Source organism: Corapipo altera, unplaced genomic scaffold (assembly GCF_003945725.1).
Source record: "Corapipo altera isolate COAL_440 unplaced genomic scaffold, ASM394572v1 58, whole genome shotgun sequence".
Classification (NCBI taxonomy): Eukaryota; Metazoa; Chordata; class Aves; order Passeriformes; family Pipridae; genus Corapipo; species Corapipo altera.
In genome coordinates, this window is record NW_020884898.1 from 5,108,947 (window position 1) to 5,130,311 (window position 21,365).

General features: G+C 40.2%; 1 protein-coding gene across 1 annotated transcript in view; it reads left to right on the forward strand.

Moving 5' to 3' along the window:
- The first annotated feature begins 2,186 nt into the window (after positions 1-2,186).
- CYYR1 (cysteine and tyrosine rich 1) overlaps positions 2,187-21,365 on the forward strand; it is a 95,508-nt gene continuing 76,329 nt past the window's right edge. Inside the window, exon 1 of the mRNA XM_027648642.1 lies at positions 2,187-2,338. Coding sequence (XP_027504443.1) covers positions 2,187-2,338 — 152 coding nt within the window. The remainder of the gene's footprint in view (positions 2,339-21,365) is intronic.

A 21,365-nucleotide genomic window follows, 5' to 3' on the forward strand; every position in this document is an offset into this window, starting at 1 on the left:
GTTTGAAGCCATTCCCTCTTGCCTGTCACTCTGTGCCCTTTGAAGTTTTAGGAAAATTGACTGAGTGATAGATGAAACCCACTCTCTTGCTGGAGTGGTGACTTATTCCATGCAAAGGCATTCAGGGATAAATTAACATTGGAGGAAACAACTAATCCATCAAACTTCATCAATCTACATAAGGGCTGTCAGAACCATCACCATGAAGATGCTGCCAGCGTTGACTCAAGGGAAAGCAAGAACTCCTTGCTGAAATATGAACTTTGTCGCTAAGGCTGAGTGTCCCTAGTATGCACCCAGCAGCATTAATGTCCAAAGGACTTAGGTGTCCTTTCTGCAGTGCTACAGAAATATGCATTAAGAAATGAGCAATAGGGAGGATGGCAATGAAACACCTGAAAGTGTTAGTGGCCTGTTGGGAGCCTTCTTTCCCCTGTCCACCTCCCTTCACTGGCAAGAGCAATACCAGTATTGATTGCCAGTTACAAGAAAATTGTGCAATGCATGAAATGTATTCGTAACTTTCTTAATATTTGACAATTATATCATCCATCTCCAAGCTCATTACATAGGAGACGTGCCTACAGAAATAAACTGCGTGATAACTTAGATGGGACTATACTGCCAGGCTGATATTGAAGATTTGGGAGTATGAAGCTATTTCCTTACTTGCCTCTCATAGTACTTCTTTCGTCCTTTCCAGTGCTTGGTCCAGCCTGTACTGAGATGACTCTGGTAATATGTCTGCCTCTTCTTTTTGGGAACCAGCTCTACAGTTTGATAAGATGTTTTAAATTTTCTTATAATAATTGCTTTCCTCTTCTTGGCACTCCAGTTGTTTACATCAGCAGAGCTGAGAGAAGTCCTTCTGAATGTTTTTATAACTTGGCATGTGCAAAGAGGCAGCCTTGTTCCAAACTGGGAGGAGAAACTAATGCATTGCTTAAACCAAAATCTCTTTGCTCGAGGAAGAAATTGGCAGTTTGAAACTGTCAGGTCACATCTAGTCCCATTTAATATTTCAGAGGGTCACTTATATGACTGACTTCTAAACAAGGGGACATGTAAGACTCCTGGTATAAAATTCTGACTGATGAAAATAGATCATTTGAAACATAATGAGACAGATGATAAAGATAAAAATATTTTTTGAAGAGAATTTGATAGGGTTGTGGAGGAGGAAGTTAAAACTAATTGATTTGACTAACACTGAAAGTGAACATAAGGATATTTTCCACAGTTGATTGTTACTAAAATGGCTGATCAATTTGATCAAAAGGGAAAGCTTAGGGAGGGGAAAGAAAATTGGAAAAGCAGAATATACTTCTGGGGTACATCTTCAAAGACAGTCAGCAGTTTCTCGTAGTAAATCCTGCAAAAGTCCCTTGTTTCATTTCTGAAAACCTTGTTCATTTCTGAAAATCTTCCTCTCATTGTTTCAGAAATGAATGTTGACTTTGCTATACTGAAGCTTACGCACAAACACAAAATGATCCTTCTGTTACAGGAAGGTTATTTTCACAAGCTGAACTTCTGTCTCATATTTGGCTGATCACAAAAGGTGCTGTGCCGAGCCCCGTGGCCTCCCTTGTGGAATGTCTAATATCTGCAACTGCTTTCTTTTGGCAGAGAAAAGCACAACGGGAACTGTGGATTTAGTGCACACTGAGACCAGTGAAAACCCTCCCACTGATACCAGGACTAAGAGCAAGGCAACAAATCAGTTCAGTGCCATAAAAACAAACCCGCATTAGTAGGTAGATATGGCAAATTTCATGCCATGTCCATGGAGATAAATAAAGCCAAGTCTTTTTGATTTCATTAGCCTTCCTTCCTGAAGAGTGCACATTTTCCGGGCTCGCCGAGCAGGGCTGATCTGCTACATCCAGTGTATTACACACACCAGTGGCTCCGTGTATTTGAGTGTTAAGGCCACAATGTCCAAACTCGTCTGAATGCAGTGAGACAGCGGATTATCTCTCTCTTCAGAATGAGACCTGTTGCTGCAGGGATCAATAGAGCATTAAATATCACCTCTTATTACAGTGAATACCCCATAAATACCACGAGCCCAGTGCAACCTCAGCTGGTAAATATCGACCACGGAATGCCTTCAGATGAAGTGGCTGATCTGAGAGGCTGTTTTAATTATGGGATTTCTGTCAGCAGTCAGAGGAAACAGCAAGATGGGTAACTCAGAGATGAGCAAAGAGGAGAGCAGAGCTTTGCCGAGCGCTGAGCGTGGGTTTGTGTGCCTGGGCTGTGTGACCTGCATGGGCACGGCTCGGGATGGAGCCAGGGGTGCTGCGGGCTCACACTTGCATTCCACGCCTGATCGGTGGGTATGTGGTGTTGGCGGGGAGTGCCCCACGTTTCGGTTCATCGAGCCAAATAGGAAATCACTTGGAGGCTGTAGTGTTTGTAAATTTTGCCTTTCCTTCTGGGACGGGTTGATTACAGAGGCTGTAGCCTCCAGACGGCGCTGTGTGAGCAGTGGCAGAGTCTGTCTGCCTCGGCCAGATCAGCATCTTAGTACAGACATCCTGCGAGACACAGCTTTATCCCATCTCTCTCCCCTGCCTTGGGAGACAGGGAGATTTGTATCCAAGCTGGCAGAGCTCTGCTTTCAGTGTCTCTACTTCTATACATTCTCTCTCTATCTTTTCTGAAATTATTGTACTTTCATTTGTGAATCATTAATTGATATTATTAGTCAGTACTAGCATACATTTGGGTTTGGATGTTGACTGCACTGAATGACAGCATTTAACATTCTGTTAATCATCTCCGAACATGCTACATCTATTTCTTTAAAAGTGTGTGTTTCTTTGTAGTCACCTCATACACACATTTAATAGTTAATGTTATCCTGAAAGCAAACACACGTAGCAGTTTGTGCAATAATTATTAGTATATCACAAAGATTTTTATTGCATTACTCATTCAAAAATATTCTTACAGTTACAAAGTGAAACCTTTATAAAATGTGAAGACAGTCTTCCCCAGCACTGAAATGTTGCTGAATGATCAGGGTTACCTGGCATTGTTCTCCCGTGGAAAGCTACTAGGCATTTCAGAGAGACTGGACTTTGTCCAGGCTTTAGTGTTTTTGAAAAGCTTCATCAGAAAAGACACATGTGCTACTTAGCCCACTTATAGCTCATATTGTTCTAACATTTCTTTTTAGAGAGTAGATGATCTAGAATCAGGTTAGAGCCACTTGTTTTAGGTACCTACCATTATACTGAGATATTTATACACCCATCATTGTCTGTGCATTGGTGGAGTTATTTCATTTTCCAGCTGCTTCTCCTCATTTATTTATTTTGAATGTTGTCTGCCCTGCTGAGTGTTTTTTTGAATCATCTATTAATACCAGTACAGTTCTCCTGAGTGAGTGGTGATTTAAAACCAGATGATCAGAGGACTAGAGCATAGCCTTGGCAACCAGTGCCAAGTAAGAAGGTGGCTCTGAGTAGAGAGCCACATGTTCTCTAGAGATCTCTTCCAACAAAAATTATTCTGTTTTTGTGATTCTCTGTTTATTTGTGTCACTGACAACTTTTATTCTGTCATCTGATTTAGGGTTTCTATTTGTATTTAGGCGTTGTGATTATTATACACTTTTTATTTCTTGCTCAGTATTGCTGATTTTCTGCAATTTAAGGAGAAAATAAATTATTTCTACATACAGGTAAATTTGACATCTTAAATGTAGATGCTATTAATAATAAACAATATAATTCTTGGAGTAGTTAAACTGTAGCAAAATGACAGCTGAAAAGCTCCTACCTTGGGTCTTAAGTCAGAACCTTCTTTGTGCTCTGTTGTATGTTGGAAAATTGAACATTTTTTCAGCATATAGAAAATGAGTTTTACAAACCAGATGGATTATACAAGCACAATGACAGCCCTTGTTTTTTAACAAGAAATCTGCTCCTGATGTTCACTGAGACTAAAAGCATCTGAAAAATTGCCCAGGCAAACACTGGGAATCTTGTGCCAACTTTCTTCCTCCCTCCTTCTTGGGAAGGTGAAACTACCTCCAAAATAACCCTGAGGAACTTTTGTGCAGTCTGCTTCTACATCTTCTGAGAAGGCAGACACAGTGGACCTGGCCTTTCTAGTCAGGAGAGAACAACCACAAGAAAGATTTCCCAACTATTATCCATTTGCTGGATCTCTGGCAGGTTGTTTCAGGGTCCTTTACCTTCTCTACACCTTCTCCCTTTCCAGGAGTGCTGAAAGGTGGGGTGCCTGAGGCTGAAGACCCCTGAACCAGAGCAAGGTGCCCAGGTAGATGGTCATTCTGAACCCACACCAATTGCTCTGGGTTACCTGCCAAACCTCTGCTAAAGGTGCTGACTTTAAGGCCAGGCTCAGGTCTATGCCTGCAGGAGAGGTGTGCTTTCCTGCCTTGCAGAGCTGCTTTTCTGTAGTTGCATGGTAAGCTTCAAGTATGACAACGCTGAAAAACAGGAGACTGTCTATGTTGGGTTGTGCACCAAGCTCCCTGATTATTTTTAGAAGTTACATGTTATTTCACTGGTGCTCCCTAGCTTTTCTTGTGATTTGTTTTTTTTTTTTATTTCATATTCACTTTGGCTGTATCATCTGTGAGTTTACAGACTTTTATTATATCATCCTCCAGCCATCTCTCCTCTAAGGGGCCCTTCTTTCTCCAACAATGTGAACCATACCATAGCAGTGTCCTCTGGCTTTGTTCTCCATTTTTTCCTAAAATTTTCTGACACTGTGCTCATGTTTTTGGTCAAAGTGCAGCAATGAGATGTATTTAAAGAGCCATCTCTACCATCTGTAAGGTCTCCATGAAATGACTATCTCTTTTTTGAGGACCTATCACTGTATATGTATTGTTGGAATTGTTTCATTTTACATGTACATGTACTTTACTGATATTGAATGTCATCTGCCATTTTTTTAAATCCTCATGCTATGAGATTCCTCTGCTGCTCTTTAACTACCTTGAAGTTGATTCTTCTCACCTTGAAGAATATTGTCACTTCACTGTTCAGTTTCTTCTGAGGACACTTACATCAGCAGGGCTGATCTGCTACATCCAGTGTATTACACACACCAGTGGCTCCATGTGGAGGTTCTCAGAGTCTCTGTATGCATGCTTTGCTGGCTCAGGTTGCCTTGTGAAGGAGGCTGCATTTAAGTTACCTGAAGGGTAAGGGAACATTTTATTAAATACACATTGAATAACAACTTTCCTGGCCCTTTCCTCTGTTTTACCAGAGCACCTGCAAAATTAGTTTGGCAACTTCATATCTGATTCCTTGATCTTTGCTGTCTGTGGGCCTTGAACTGCCCCCCGCCCCCCCATTACTGCCAGAAACAAGGCTGGGCTGGACCTTCCCCTTCCCACCTGCAGCTTTCAGCCACCATGAGTTCAGCTGGTCCAGCCTCAGCTGCAGGTCCTCCCTTTGGAGCTATGACAGCTGGCAGGTGGCATGGAGAGCTCCTCAAAACAAAGACCAATAAAATCAGCAAGAAGTGAAAGATTGAGGTTCATAATTTCTTTCTCCCGAGCTGAACTCCATAGCAGGAGCTGAGGCAGGTTTGTCTTGTCCCACCTCGGCCTCCAAGCTTGCCACTGTCTCCCCTGGCAAAACCTCTGCAATACCTGCAGCCTCCTCTCTTCTGCACAGCCCATTTTCAACAGCTCACTTAGATCTTTTTCCTCTCAGGTAAATCAGGACTGTCAGAGCACCAGATTGAGGCCTTCCCTGTGGTTATAACCGCACAGGAATGCTCCTGGTGGAGTCCATTGTTTTCCTGTCCCTAGGGGTGCACTCAGGGAATCCTGTACACCTGCCTTTCATTTAACTCTGTTCCTTTAGGCAAAGAGTTCTCCAACACTTAGCAGTGCAATCAGACCAGACACCTCATTCCCGAAAACACAGGGATTTATAACACACTTTTTCGGTTCACTTCATTTGGGAAATCACATTACTTAGTTTTGTAATCATATCTGCTGTTTGATTGACAGTACCAATTTTACTGAGTTTTATGGCTTCATTTTGTGCTTTGTTATCATACCTCCTGGATCATGTGGATATGAGAATCTCAATTATAAAAATAAAAATTTCCAAACCCCATGAGTCTGGAAGGAAACTGTAAAGTAAGAACACATTTAAAAGTGTAAAGGGAAACAGAAATACCAGAAAGTTGCTAATATACCTAAAATAATCACATGTTCCTTTTGAAGACAATAAGGTCATGTGGCCATAGGAATGTACAAATTAATAACTTGGAGTTAGCAAGACTGAAATAAGGTGTTTCTTAGATCTTGGTGTTTCTTAGATCTTCATTTGCCTGTTCAGAAGACAAAATGAAAGTGAGATATTTGGCAATGCAAAGCTCTAGTATTGCAGGGTTTTTGTTTTGGGGTTTTTTTACAGTCTTATGCAGGCAGCCCAAGATGAATTAAACATATGATTCTTTTTTTTCCTTTAGTGAGAGATGTATCTAAGGAGACAGAAAAGAGGAGTATCTCAGGAAGCTGTAGAAAGAGGGCATTGCAATGTCTATTGATTGCTAACCAATACAGAAGGTAATTTCATTGAATGCTCATAAACTCTACAAAATATCACTTGAACAGAGGAAAAAGACAATAATTATTAATTAATATCTGTTTGTCCAGGCTACTATTTCACTGGGGCTTATTCAGTATTTTCTCAAGAGGTCTTACCTGTATTGGTGTAGGTTAAGATATTGAAAATATTTCAAACATGCAAGTTATTCCTTCTGCTAAGGGAAAATTTGCTCTGTTATTTGAAGGCTCCTTTCTATGACTTTTAAAACAGTTATTAAAGAAAAATACAGGCAGAAGAACATAAAGGAAAAGACTTAGGGATACAGGTCCAGAATACAAAACCGAATATAAATACTTGAATGAACAAGATTGGATGTTACGTTCTCATTTTTCAGCTGTATGTAGATTTCTCTATACTAAATAGTCCATCAAACTATATTCAAACCCCAGCCTTTTTACAATCATTGTAATACAGATTTTTTTTAAAATGATTGTGCTAGCACTGCAATATAATAAAGTGCAGAAATATGGGCAGATTATCAAAGACGTTTCATAACTGGGCATAAATAGAGCTTTTGGAGAAAGGCTGTGGTGTCACAGCCACATCAGAATTCACTGGTCCGTCTCTTAATTTTTATCTAAAAATCAATTTTATAGACAATGAGACAATCTTTGCAGCATACATTTGTAGTAGTATATGCAGTGTGCTAGTGGCAAATGCCGGCCTCTAGTCTTGCAGTAGGACTGTATCAGAAGTATTATTTGATTTTTCAGAAGTGCCTCTGTATATCATCCCTAACACAGCCATTTATGGCACTGCACACTTTTTCCAGGAGATACTTTTCCTACAGGGAACTTTCTCAGGCATCATAAAGCAATGATGGATTAGTCCTCTTCCGTAGTGTTTCTGCAAGTAGGAGTCAATGTGGTTTCAAATATGCAGAACTGATATTATCCAATCTCCCTCCTTTTTGTCAGTTCAGGGAAACTTTTGTTTTGGTTTTTTTTATGAAGACTTGAATAATCAGGGTAAAAAGGAAAGGGATCGAGTATCTGTTTGAATGCAAAGCAGGAAAATGAAGTATTACGTTTTTGCTGGACTCCACCTGTGAAATGATGCACAACAAAGAGGTGTCCATGTTTTTGGTTTGTGATCAATGTTCTTATATGCCATGGCTTTGGCAATTTCTCTAAATAGGGCTATACATTTATCCTGCATTTCAGATAGAAACAAGTCGCTTTTTGAAACTTGGAGGGAAGGAAGAGGCTGCTTCTTTGCCATTCCTTCTTGCTTTTTCTGCCACACCTCTTTTCTTTTTTCTTATTTTGCTATGGAATTGAAGAGAAAGTGAGGTAGAAGGAAAACACTAAAAATAGACCCACGTGTAGCTAGCACAAAAAACCTCATAAATTCATTCTGCATGAGTATTTGCCCCAAATGTTCACAAATCTTAGATTTAAAAGGATTTATTTACAAAAGCATAAAAAGTTGGCATTCTTAGTTCTGTCTACTGTGGTGCGGAGCACTGGTATTATGAACTTGCTCCAGATGCTGACTTTTCATTCCTAGTATTTTCTCAAGCCCTTTTGGAGGGTTTTGACAAACATTCTTTAACAATCCACTGCAATCAAACACACAGATCTGTTCAGAAGAGAAGGGAGAATGCAACTTGTGTGACATTGTTATGTTCTTACAGTCCCAGTGCCCCCACCAGCCTGAGTGATTCACTTCCATTAAACAAAGAAAAAAGATTCAAATGGCTGAGGTGATATGAGGAGTTTCACTCATGCCTACATCTTTTTACCCATTCCCTTCAAAGGTTTAGTGTGGGGACACACTGGAAATCATAAAAAGGCCTGAATGGACCTATGGATTCATTGATCAGCCCCCAGAGCTTTGTAGCAACTCTCCAGATCTCCATCAGCAGTATGCCTGTGGATGAGAAGCAGGTAATAGCAATGGGCAAGTCCCAACAACGTCCCAGCTCAGCCCACAGCAGCAGAACCTGCCAAGGCAGTGAGCAAGGGCAGTAAATAAGTGCCTGTGAGTGCCCAACCACCACTAAATTATATGATTGAAAATGTAAAGTCCTCAGAGCTTTAAAAAGCTATGGAGAGACAGCATTTCTCGACACTTAGTTAATAGGAGTTGGGAAGGGAAAGGAAGTTTCCTCTACAAGGACCTATTTTATATCTAATTTTTTGTCATATTATTTTTGAGATAACCCCAAAACTGGGACAGTTACACAAAGCAGAACTATACAAGGCCACCATAGCACAGATAGAAATAGTAAGGCAGTCAGAGAAAATTACTTTTTTATCTGATTACTCTTTTTTTTCTCAGCTGGGTCAAGCTGCCACTATAATTCTGCTTCTCCTTCTCTCTGTCTCAAAAAAAAAAAAAAGGACTTTGCTGATTGCATATGATAGGATCATCAAACTTGTGAAATGGAATTGTGTGCACTTACGCTATTTGCTGATAAATTTTACTTGAACCTGAAATACTCTTTAAATAACTCCAGAAAGGCAGTAAGAACTGGATATGGATAGGTCAAGAATCTCTAATAAAAGCTTAATAAATCATGGTTTGCTCATAGGTGAGGTTTATTCTCAGACAAAACTCTTCTTCCCTTCAAGCAAAATATTTCATGCTGGTCCAATAACATTTCAGTGAAAATCAACTTTTGTGCTCCTTAGGTGTTGTTCCATCTCAAAAGCGAGGCCATATTGAAAATGTAAATTTTCTTCTCAAGCTCTGCCATTTTGTACTTCTCAAGTGGCAGAGTTCCAGGGAAAACCCATCATGTTTTATCCAAAGACTCACTGTGCAGACTCATCAGTACTTAAGAAAAAGAGGGATTGATTTTAGATGTACAGGTAACAAGTTCTTAAAAGCAGAACTGAAAGCTGATTTGAAGCTTCCAATTCAATTTCCTAAGAAGGCAAACTTTATGTGAATGCCAATTGGCTTGCAGGAGTTGCTGATAAAATCTATAATTCACCAATTAGAAAGCTATAGGTTGAGGGTTTTGTTCATACTCATAAATGTTTGTGTTCTCTCTGTCTCAGCAAGATGAAATATCTTTGTCCAAAGTAAAAATGGTTAAGAGAAGTTACAGAGTCTAACTTTTCATCTGTTCTTCCCAGTCCAATAAATGGGGGCAGGAGGAAGAAAGAGATAAAATAATCACATCAAATGCCATAAATGATAGTAAAAGAATTTATGGAGAGTGATTGATGACCTTAATGTGAAACCACATGCAGCTAAGGCAATTGCCAACTCAGAGCAAGCAAACAGAAGGACCAGTTGATGCCATTTAAAGTGAAACAACCTGACTTCATACTGCTCACTACAGTGTCATTTGCTTTGGAGTTTGCTTTTTCAGCCTTTAAATAGCTCACGTGTTCTGTTTGAATTGTCTAGGATTCTTGTTTTACTTTTACCCAGAGCTTTTAATTTAGGTAATTTAGTATAGCTTAAACAGAAAAAAAAAAAAAAACCAAACTAAAAAAAAAGGAACAAAGAAAAACTACTAAGAAATAAAATGCTTTGTTGCTGTAGGCTAGTGCTTGCTGTGTGATCTTTTCTGAAATTAGTATTATAATTATTATTTGTGATATCATGCCATGTTCAACAAATGGAAGTGTTTTAAGGCTTAGTTTTCTGCATGACAGTGGAGTAAGTGAGTATCAGGCCCTGTGCTCTTTTACGACTAATGTGAATACGACACAAAGGTAATGAGTATAAGCAGGAAAGAAAAGACTCAGATCTGAGGCTGCTTTATTATATGTTTCTTCTTTTTTAGTTTTTCATTTTGAATCACTGTGGCAGAAGATACAGCACCAGCAGACACTCACACAGCTATTAGCCTGTGCAAGGCCAAACAGGCTAGACAAAATTTTGCATATGATCATAAAGAGAAATAAAGATTGATTGCTTAATGTCAAGTCTGTGAAAATTTCTCTTTGTTAAAGAAAGACATAATTTGGCTGTTTTGAGATTTAGTCTGCTTAGCAAGAGAGAGAAACTGATAAATAGGCATTGTGTTATTCCCTCCACCAAAAATGGCACACAGGAAAAGCAGTGCTGAGCACCCTCCTGCTGTTCCTCCCGTGTCTCCCTCAGAGGTAATTACTTTCACTTTTCTTTCTTTTTCTCTCCTTCTGCCCCTCCTTACCCCTGTGCTATTACAATTTTCTATTTTTCTGCCTTTCTCTTAGTGCAGCCACCCATGGGCTCGAATTGGCACCAGGACACAACATGAATGCAGGTGAACAGCACTAACAAGTTAGTCCTTGCAATGAAAACATTTCCAGTGTGTGGGACTATCTGTTCTCTATTTCTCTTCCCAATTTCATTCACTTTAAAAGTGCTAGGCTGTTATGGATATGTGAGATGAGTTCAGCCCTGTATCAGTTATATGAGAGATTTTAGAAATTTCTAATTTTTTGCAGGAACTCTCCTATGACCCAAGAGTAGAAGTAACCTTTTTAAGCAGCCTTTGCTTTGTGGGAATCATCGTCATAATAAATCATCTTCTGCATCTTCTCTCATACACCTTTCCTTTTCTAGGCTGTCTTCTCCATTTTTATTTCTGTCTGATATGGCTGTAAAGTTTCAAGGCAGTATTACCTTGATTGGCTGTGTGAGGTGCTTTGCTTATGTAGCATGGAACAGACACTTGCTTGTAATAAAGTCCATGGCATCATCCATGGTCAAGAAGGGCTAGCTGGAGAATTTTCACAATAACCAAAGGAAAAAACAGATTTTGCCACAGCATGTTTTTTAAAATTTGTGTTCAGGCATTGATAAGTATGTGTGAAAGGCACATGAGAATAGAAAGAGAATAAAGAACAAATTCTTCATTCTCCAACTCTACAGTCAGTCAGAGGGGAAAAACACCCCTCTCAGAGAGAAGCTCATGCAGGGAAAGTGTCCTTGTCTGTATCTCTCTGCACTCAGCCCATGGTTATATCAGAGAGATAAAGCAGCACAAGGGCCTCATTGAGTTAAGAAAACAAATAAAAATCAAATTATTAAAATTACTTCTAGTTGTGCCTGATGCTCCAGCTGAGAGAACAGGATTCTCTCTGGGGCTGAATCTGAGCCACCATGTGGCAAAGACACACACGTGTGCCCACAGGGACACTTTCTAGATTGACCTGATGGCTATGGACAATTTCCTGGAGATGGTCTGGTCAGGTCTCTCACAGGGCTGGGATATTTTGGCACCACTGCCTGCTGTCTGGGCTCAGCACAGCTGGGCCACCTGGCAAAGCTCCTGGCCGAGCTTGCCATGAGGAAGCCTCACCTTGGGCCGAGAATGGCCAGGACTTGTCTCAGGCATCAGAAGAATTTGAAAATGTGATCAACATTGGCTTTTGTTTCCTTTTTCTTGTACCCAGCACCTTCTACCTGAATAACCTTTCCACAGGAGGTTGGACAGACACCCTTACGTTAAGGTGTCTGCCCACCCACATGAATTGCCTTGGCTGGGACTCAGCTCCATCCTCAGCTGTGTGTGGCTTCAAAGAGGCCGTGTGTTTCACATTTGCTTTTTTTACAAATAGTCAAACTGGTTTTAAAGTAACTTACACAAAATGTCACACAGAACCAAGGAAACTTGACCACCACAAAGCTCAGACGGAGCAAGTGCACAAAATGGAGGGGTAGGGATAGAGGAGAGAATGACATGGCAATAATACAAAGCTGTTAATCACCAAGAATAAAGATGGGCAGAGATACTCATCCCACCTTGCCCAAGGGAAGATCTTGAAGCCATGCTTTCACTCTGTTGCAGCACCAGCTCTTTGGAGATATTTTAATATTTCAGCTCCTGTGTTTCCTAGATAGCTAATAAAGATCCTGTAATAGAGTTATTGAGGAGAGGAGGTCATCAACTTTAATGTCTGGGTGCAAAATGCTGACTTTCCTCCCACCTCTCCTGAATCTGCACAGTGCAGTGACTGGCACAGTTTACTTTGTAGACAGGGCTATTGTCCAGTGACAGGGAGAGATAAGCCCCTGGAAATGGTCTGGAACCTTCTAGATTTTATCAGATTGAACAGTAATGCCATGGAGGCCAGTGATATAAAAGAAAGAAAATTATATTTATAAATACATGTGTAAACAATATCATGTCAATACTCAACATGGTTGTGTTACAAGGTCTGTGGTAAAGTTTGTGCCAAACTAGATCTCACCTACAAAGTTGACAGAGTATAAAAAGGGAAGAAATTTAGTCAGCTTTACAATTTCCCTCAGTCAGACACACCTTAGGATACATTTGGTTCTTTAATTTGAGAGCAAGGAGTGTGAGAATCTGTTTGAAAGCAAAAGTCACCCTAGTACTGACTGCCTGACTGACGCTCAAATTAATTTCAGTAAATGTAGTGAGCCCTTGAAAGGAGAGATGAATAAGGTATGACTAATCTGAATGCCTAGAGATGATAATTTGTCCCTAGTTAGAGGAGTGTGCTTTATTGAGCCCTTTCTACGTGATGTTTCTATATCCACAATTCCAATTTATTGTTATTATTATTATGCTTTTATATGTCTGGAAATGTACATGGCACCTTATGCTATTAAACCTGCAAGTTGCTGCTTCTTGCCAATTCAACTGTGAAACAAAAAGCAATAATATCAGTGATACGAAAATTATATTACGTTTTCTATAATCTATTTATATGGAAGAATAAAAATCTTCATAAAAGTATTCTGCTCTGCTCCTTCAAAAAGACAGTGAGGATTCCTAGCAATAGCAAGGAACTTTCATTAATCAAACAGGGGTAAAAAAGACAATTTTGAAGATTTACTCTTTTAGCAGTCTAATGTGATAATTTTTGAAGTGAGATAGAGGAAATAATATATTGAAAATGGAAGTAAGGGTGGAGTTCATAGCTGCTGAGTTGGTTAACATAGCTTTTTGATGTTTTTAACACGGTGGGACCTTTAGAGATATGACTCCTTCCTTCCTTCCTTCCCTCCTTCCTTCCTTCCTTCCATCCTCCCCTTGCACACCCCACATGGCTTTTCCCTAACATATGAAGCCCTTCCTTGCATAACAGCAGTGCATCCATCAAAGTGTGGTGCAGGCCTGGAGCCTTGCCCAGCAGAAAGTGTAAGGAAAAGAAGGGGCAGGAGGCATTCACTCCCCACTCTCAGCTGGCAGGTTCCAAATCAAACTGGGGATGCAAAACTCATGTTGATTAACAGCACAAAGCCGGTTACTGAGTCATCATTTTAGCTTTCCTGTCTGTGGGATACTAAACATTGTAGCACATATTCATCGATAAATTACTGAATAGAAGACCTGGGAAAATGCCTTTTGAAATGGCTTTACCTGCATGCATTCAGATGTTTGCAGCCATGAATATTCTAGCAAATGGATTTACAAGTGGTTACAATCACTGCAGCATTACAGTTCTCTGCAGTAATAGAAGATATCCACGAAAATGATGTTTGACTTCATAAATATCACTAAGAAGTCAAAGAATTACACTTACCAAACACATTAAGAGGGAAGTGTCCCCAAGGCATCCAATCTGGACCAAGCAGTGTATGCCTTGATCCTGCATTCAAGTCTCTGGGGCCACAAATGTTCACCCAAGTGGTTTCAGGAGTGAGATCCAGCACAACTGATGGAATTTTGATTCTAAGTGAGTCAGAAGAGACTGCTTATAAACTGTCAAAGGGAAAGCTGAATAATGAACAGATTCAAGCAGATAGCATGCTGCTCTTCAGTAAATGAACCATTGCCTCCAAGCTAAGGTACCCTTGTGGCCAAAGCTGCTTTCCATTGGCTCTGCAGGAAAATAAAAAAACAGAGAGAGAAGAAGCTGGCCTCAGATGTTAATTAGTTAAATTGCTCCATGTTATTTTTCCAGTACATTATGAATAGCTTTTATTATTTCACAGACATCAGTATTTCTAAAGAAATATGATGGCTCTTTCCTTTATCATGTGCTTGTAAACTTCCTTATTACCTCCCCTATCATAACTGCAGCAAAATTGTCATCGATTGCAGTGTGTGCGAGTCTCAGTGAGATCTTCCACATTTGGCTTTTATTACTTAGAGTTTAATCTGTGCTCCTAGAAATAAAACGTTCATTTGCCCTTCATGTAATTAGCCTCACAGATTGAAAGCTGCAAGCAATTTTGAACTTGCTGTAAGTAAATGCATTTAACAGTACGATTGCCAGGCTGTTAAATCTGAAAGGCTAGAACCTGAAATTTTATAACATATGCGTGATTCATAGCCTTGCCTGCACTAGAAGAAAGATTCCTGTTATATCATACCAGTGTGATGCCCAAAGATGCTGCAGGCTTCTGCTGTCATAATTCTGTGAAAAGTGTTTTACCTGGCTGTTTAGTTGCAAAAATGCAACAAATTAATGCTGCATTTGATCATTTGCCATTTTATTCCTCCCTTCCTTTAACAGTGAAGAAGTGTGAGGATTTGGGGTTTTTTTTTTGTTAGATATAGCCATGCATGCAGACTGCTTAAGAAAATCAGGTATCATAGATACATGTAGGTATCATGTATAACAAGCCTATGACCCACTCTGAACTACCAATTTGGAAGTCTTTCTGGCATCCTGATGCAATCACACCTGAGCCATGTTTTCCCATCCCGCTCAAGAGTCCCAAGCATGAGGGACAAACTCCCAGGCTGAAGGAACAGGAAAAAGGCCAGCTGCTAAATATAGCTGGCCCTGTCTCTCCTGACAGGGAGACCCAGAGTCTCACCTGGCTTTGGATGACAGATATGGTAAAGGAAAGGTCTTCACTTCTGGTTCAGATTCTGCAGGAACATTGCAGCTGAACAAAGAGAGCAAACATTTTGAATATAGTTGCCTTTAACACAGTTAGGATTCTAATCTTCCCTGTGATCCTGGGATGAAAATGGTGAAACAGCCTACAAGAAATGGCTATTGTGCCACCAATTGTTCTGGCCCATGCCCTGCCCCTATTCTTCTTTGTCAGATACTGAAAATCAAATCCTGCACTCACAGTGGCAACTGGCTCAATGTACAGGAATGGGTTATTTTAATTTCTATTCAAAACCTTGATGGTAGCACTGTATTCCATATTTCATATTTCTGTATTTCATATTTCCCAGTGCACTTGATCAGGCTCTGCCCATGCTAAACACAGAGTTGGGTATTCAGGGGAGCAAGAGGCTGTGATGCCTGAAGCTACTGAATATGATCCAGTTCAAGTCTAAGCAGACATTTTTATTTGCTATTTGACTCAGTTAAGGTGGTACACTGTGCCTTAATTCTCACTCTCTCACACCAGGCTGGTACATCTGTATTATCTTTATAGCTTACACAAGGTGTTAACTGTTCTTAAAAGTAGGTGTGTTTTAAAGAGAAATATTTGCCTGTGAGAAGAATTAGCCTGGAAATGATGATGGAGTTGCTTTTCAAAGTAATGGAAGCACATATTTTTAAATGCTTATATTATTTTAGTTACAAAAAGCAACCACACAAGCAATAAGACTGTACTTTCCTAGTGTCCTGCTGCTTGCCCAGTATGACAGCCACTCAGCACGGCCTGTCTGGGATGTGTACAGCTTAGCATTGTTCTTTTTTAGCTTGTCAGTCCTAGATGGCTATGTTACAAACAAGCTCAAGGTTCATCCTAAGATGGGCAGACCCAGGAGCTCTTCTCCCAAGGCATCAGCTGTGGATTGCTTCCCTTCGAATGCACCCAGAGGTACATTTGATAGGGTCAAAGCATCAGGGCCTCTGGCACTCTTCTTCTTTGATGGCTGGGTTCTGCACTCTTTACTTATCCCAGTAGTCCCAGTGATGGATCAGGGCTTTAAACATTTTGCTTCAGCTAAAGGTTCATTGGGCACCTGAAAGACACATTAGATGACTAATGTATGCCCTTCTCTTCATGTCTTAAGAGTAGCAGTGCATAATGTCATCAAGGGCCTCGTGGAGAGTGTCTTATTAGCATGGATTTGTAATATTAAGTATAGTTTTAACTAAAATGGACTTGTGCCATTAATATTTAGTGGAATTTTATAAACACTTCATCAGCTCATATACAGGAGGGTGATAGGCCCTCTTACACCCAGGTCGACATTTTTGACTATTTCCCATGTTTTTGTGTCACTCACTGGCCTTGTGAGCAGAAGTAAAGTACAGAGTCCTCGACTGTGAACAACAAATGATGGATCAACAGTTTCAATGGGAGAGTGGCATTTTTGTTGGACAGTTTGCTCCTTTCATTCCATAATATATAAAACTGTTCAGCTTGGCAGGTTTGGATTTGCAGTCAGAAACAAAAGAGAAGGGAGAAAAAAGCTCAGGCACAGTAGTGGGCAATGTGTTTGGGTTAAAAAGCAGGTGGGGGGTGGTTGGAAGCCTTGGATTTCTTTAATTTTATGGCTTTTTCATTCTTTACTGCAGGGCTCAAGCCAAGCAGGGGATATCAGAAGTTGTATTTTGTTTTCTTATTCTAAATTTTAAGAATAAGAATGTGGAAAGTGCACAGAGCAACATGCTGCTTTAGGAAGCTCTGTACTGAAAGTAGCGGCTGAGGAGAAGACTCACCTGGCAGCTGGAGTTATGAGAAGGGGGCTGGGGTGGATTAGTTCAGTTCTAAGATGACGCACAAAGAAATTTCACCTTTTAACCTTCCTTTCCCTTCCTCTTATTTCAGTGAAGAATAAGAATAAGAAAGAAGGAGGCAGAGAAAGAAGATTAATAACTTTTTTTTTTTATTGTTCTTGGAACCAGATGGAAGAGGGTGAGCACTGAAAGCACATACTTTCTATGCTTTGCTGTATTTGCAGAATGTACTGCACACAATTTCCATCATAATTTTTGTGACAGGAATAAATGCAGCTGGGACAAACAATGGGAAGGCCTGTGCTGTACTGCTGCTCCTTCCCAGGACCATGCTCAGTGTTAGCTTGACCTCTCTTGGCACCAAGGCCTTTCTCTTCCTTAATTCACATGACTATGTGAAACGTGCAGCTTTATTTTTTTCCTTAATTTTATAAACAAGAGCTTTTTTCAGATGTCTGGATAGTGGAAACAGGAAACTAGAAGGTGATTAAAAATAATGTTCTATTTATTTTATTTTTAAACTTCCACATCCTTGTGGAGGTATTTTTATGATGCCTGAATAATTGAGTTGGCAAAAGCAGGAAAACTCCAATGATTTTGAATTCTAGTTTATTGCCTCTAGACTGACTTTCCAAGTACTCCCCACTTTCCAGGTACAATCTATATGAAACGCCTGTGGGACTGAATTGTAACCTGACATGTGTGGTACATCCTGTTATTTCAAATAGAAATGCATGCAGGAAAATTGTGGAGGGAGCAAGATTCTGTGGGACACTTTTTCCCTCTCAGTCCTACACAGTAGTAATTAAAAGCGAGGTTGAACCACATGAACTCTTCAGGCATAAGCCACCCCCTCCGTGCTCATGGCTGACACTGAGGGAAGTGCTGGCCTTCATTTCCTGATTATTGACCTCCTGACAAGTAGCTAATGCTGACCCATAGGAATTCTAGTGCCCCATCACAGACTGAGTCTTCTCTAGTGAATATTGCACCCTCTGCTTCTGGCCTCACCAAGTTCTTCCTTCCTCCTCTCCTCCCCAACCCTTCTTCAGTTATAGTCCCAGTCTCCTTCAATGCCAGTCTTTCCCTCAGTCCTAGTCTAGCTCTTCGTGGATCATTAGAGAGCTGAGTGATGCTGGGACCAGGGAGGGGATCACTGAGAGCACAGGACAAACACTTGTGCAGTCTCCAAGTTGCAGTGTGGAGTGTCGTGCAGCCCTTGAAGGAACAACCTGAGACCATAATCCACAGCAGATGGAAGGAAAAGAGATTAACAGCTGCCAGATGTCTGATGAGCCAAATGAATGGAAGTTTTCAAAAGCACATATTTTGGCCAAATTTGGGTTAGACTTTACTAACAGTGTATGAATACTTCTCCCCACCTTTGAACTTGTAGCTCCAAAAATGCTAGAACTGTCACTGCAGTATTCTACATGAAAATTTTTGTATAAACCAGGCAATATCTTTGTTCTTAATCTCCTTAGAAATAACTGAGTGATTCTAAATGCTCAGGTGTGGGGACAGGTAGGTAGCACAGCATGTTTCAGTCCAGGAGGTTTAGATATGCCAATACTGTGGTGCAGAATCACCCTATACTTAAAAACCTACCTCCAACACCTGGACTACTGAATTCAAGTTCTTTACTCAATTACAAACTATATCTACAGAGTTTTTATGCAGATAAAAAGTATTAATGCTTAGGAAGCTGATCCAATCCCTTGGTATTCCTTGGTGTGGGATCCATCTGGTTGACTGTCTAGGAGTTAGGTACTGAATCTCAGTTGGTCAAGGAAGAAATGGGAATAGGCATCCTCCAGCAGCACATTATGTCTCTACAGTCAGCATCCCAGTCATGTGGAGCAAATCATCCCTGAGTGCTGCCTGTCTCTATCAAGTGACCACAGCAGGAATTTAGGCAGTGGGTACGGGTAGACATCTAATGTGTTAACTATCTGAAGTGAGGTAAGGTACATCCTGGCAGAGGAAGCTGTCTATTAACAAAGCTGAGTTGGAACCAGCACTATAATACATTCTGGCTTTTCATCTAAGCTAATTACACTTAGAATCTCAGTCTCATAACCAACCACAGTAAAACCAAAAGCAGGTTTTAAGAGGAGAGTGGAGGAGGCAGCCTTTCTGTACCAGAAGCAGCCTGATACTATCTTATGTGACGATAAGCCAAGATCTGTATCAGTCCTGACTGTTTGGCAGGGGAAGGTGTGGAAAGGATGTAGGGGCTTGTTTTTTACTCTTCCACTAAAGAAGCCAGTGGGGCTGAACCAACAGGAGACAGTACAGCTTTCTCCTGGTACAGGGCCAAAGCAAACTGCCTATCTTCAGGCAAGTGAGAAAGAAAGAAAAGAAGTTTAGGATTAGCTCCAAGAAGAGAGATACTACCCTTGTCACTGTGGAAAAGTGCTGGCCTATAGGACTTCAAGGTTCAGATACAGTCAGGATGCTACAATGAAAAAGACTCAGTAGGTTGGCACATACTCTGGGTGAACCATAATATCCTATTTCTCAAAAGAACAATTTCTTTTTATTTTGGATTTTAATCTATTTTTGAAGCTCAGGGCATTATGAAAGAACATTAATTGAGTCCAGAATGCTTAATCTCTGCAGGAGAGTATATGAGTCATATTTTTTTTCAGCTAACAGAAGCTCAGACTCAACTATGACCAAACAATCAAGTGGTCTCAAACATAATGCAGGGAATATCTTCTTATTGCAAGCTTTTTCAACAGGTTAGATTACATTTTTTTTTAATATGTAATATTTTTTGAGTATTACAATACTCCCAAACACTGTGGAGGATATCCTTGTCTCATGGTTTTCTTTATTTGGGTTTCAAAAGAGATTGACCTGTAACCATTATAGATCCACCAAGGTTTGTGTTTGACCCTTCAAAAAATTCAGCCCCACATTTTACCCCTTGCATTGCAATGAGCAGTGACTCATCTGACATTTAGCAGAGCAATTCCTTCCTTTGGATTTATTATCATTTGAGAATTACAGGCCATCAGCCACTGCCTGCTCATGTGCAAAAGGCTGATTGTCCTGCTGATGTTTAGTGGCAGACAGGATCTTCAGACAGTGACACGTGATGACATCAGCATTGCCGAGATCCAGCTGACTGCGCTGAGCACTTGAGCATTGCAAGCTGGATCCAAGGGCAGACAGTTTTCACTACAGCAAGGCCAATTACCACTAATATTCCTTCCTAGAGCTTTAAGTGTTATAAATTATTTAATAGGGATATTATAAACTTTCACAGAATCACAGAATTACTGAGGCTGGAAAAGACTTACAAGGTCATCGGGTCCAACCTTTGACCGATCACCACCTTGTCCACTAGACCAGAGCACTGAGTGCCATATCTTTTAAAAAATACCTTACATTTTTTACCAAATGTTCTGAAAATAAGAGTACAAATAATATTGATAAAAATAGTTGCACCTGAATAGAAATATCAGTTCATATAACTCTGGTTTTCACAGCTACTACTTTTATGAGACACAGAAGCCTTTTTTACCTGTAAATAAATGTTTCCTTAGGGTTTGGATCAGAAGATCCAGTATTGCCATCCTGAGATTATTTTTTTTTTTGAAGGTAAGAAGCTAAGATCAGTGCTTTGGGTATATTCTTTGCTGTGCCTCATATACATTATGGATATAAAGCCAGTATAAATAATGTCCTAGCTGCAGTAATGATGCTAAATAAAGTAGAGGGACTGGCTGGACTACTGGAGCTGTAGACTATCCTCCATTGCCTCAGGGGGGGAATCTCTAAAGGAATGTAATATTGGTCACGCTCTGGGAGTACCACAGAGAGAAAGATCCTCACAGCTCTAATGACTTTTCTCCTGGAACTCTGAGGAATATGTTGTAAAGAAAAGGGCTGCTGCCCTTCCTGAGAATCTCCTGTGCAGTCAATCAGATTGTTTAAATTCTTGTCTGAGAATGAAAGAAATAACAGTTAGTAGCAGTTAGTTCTTTTCCTCTGTGTGTGCATCACTGAATGAGTATGGGTAGGTTATATTTTATTTGGTATTTTATTTTTTAAATATACACAGTAAGTTCTTCTAAGCTCCCAAATTCTGCTTTACTTTATTTTGTAGGCCAGACTGGTTCATCTTTTATCTTCTCTCTTATTGTAGAGCATGTCTGAATGGCTTTTTTTTTTTTTTTTTTTTGCATTTTGAACATCATTACATATA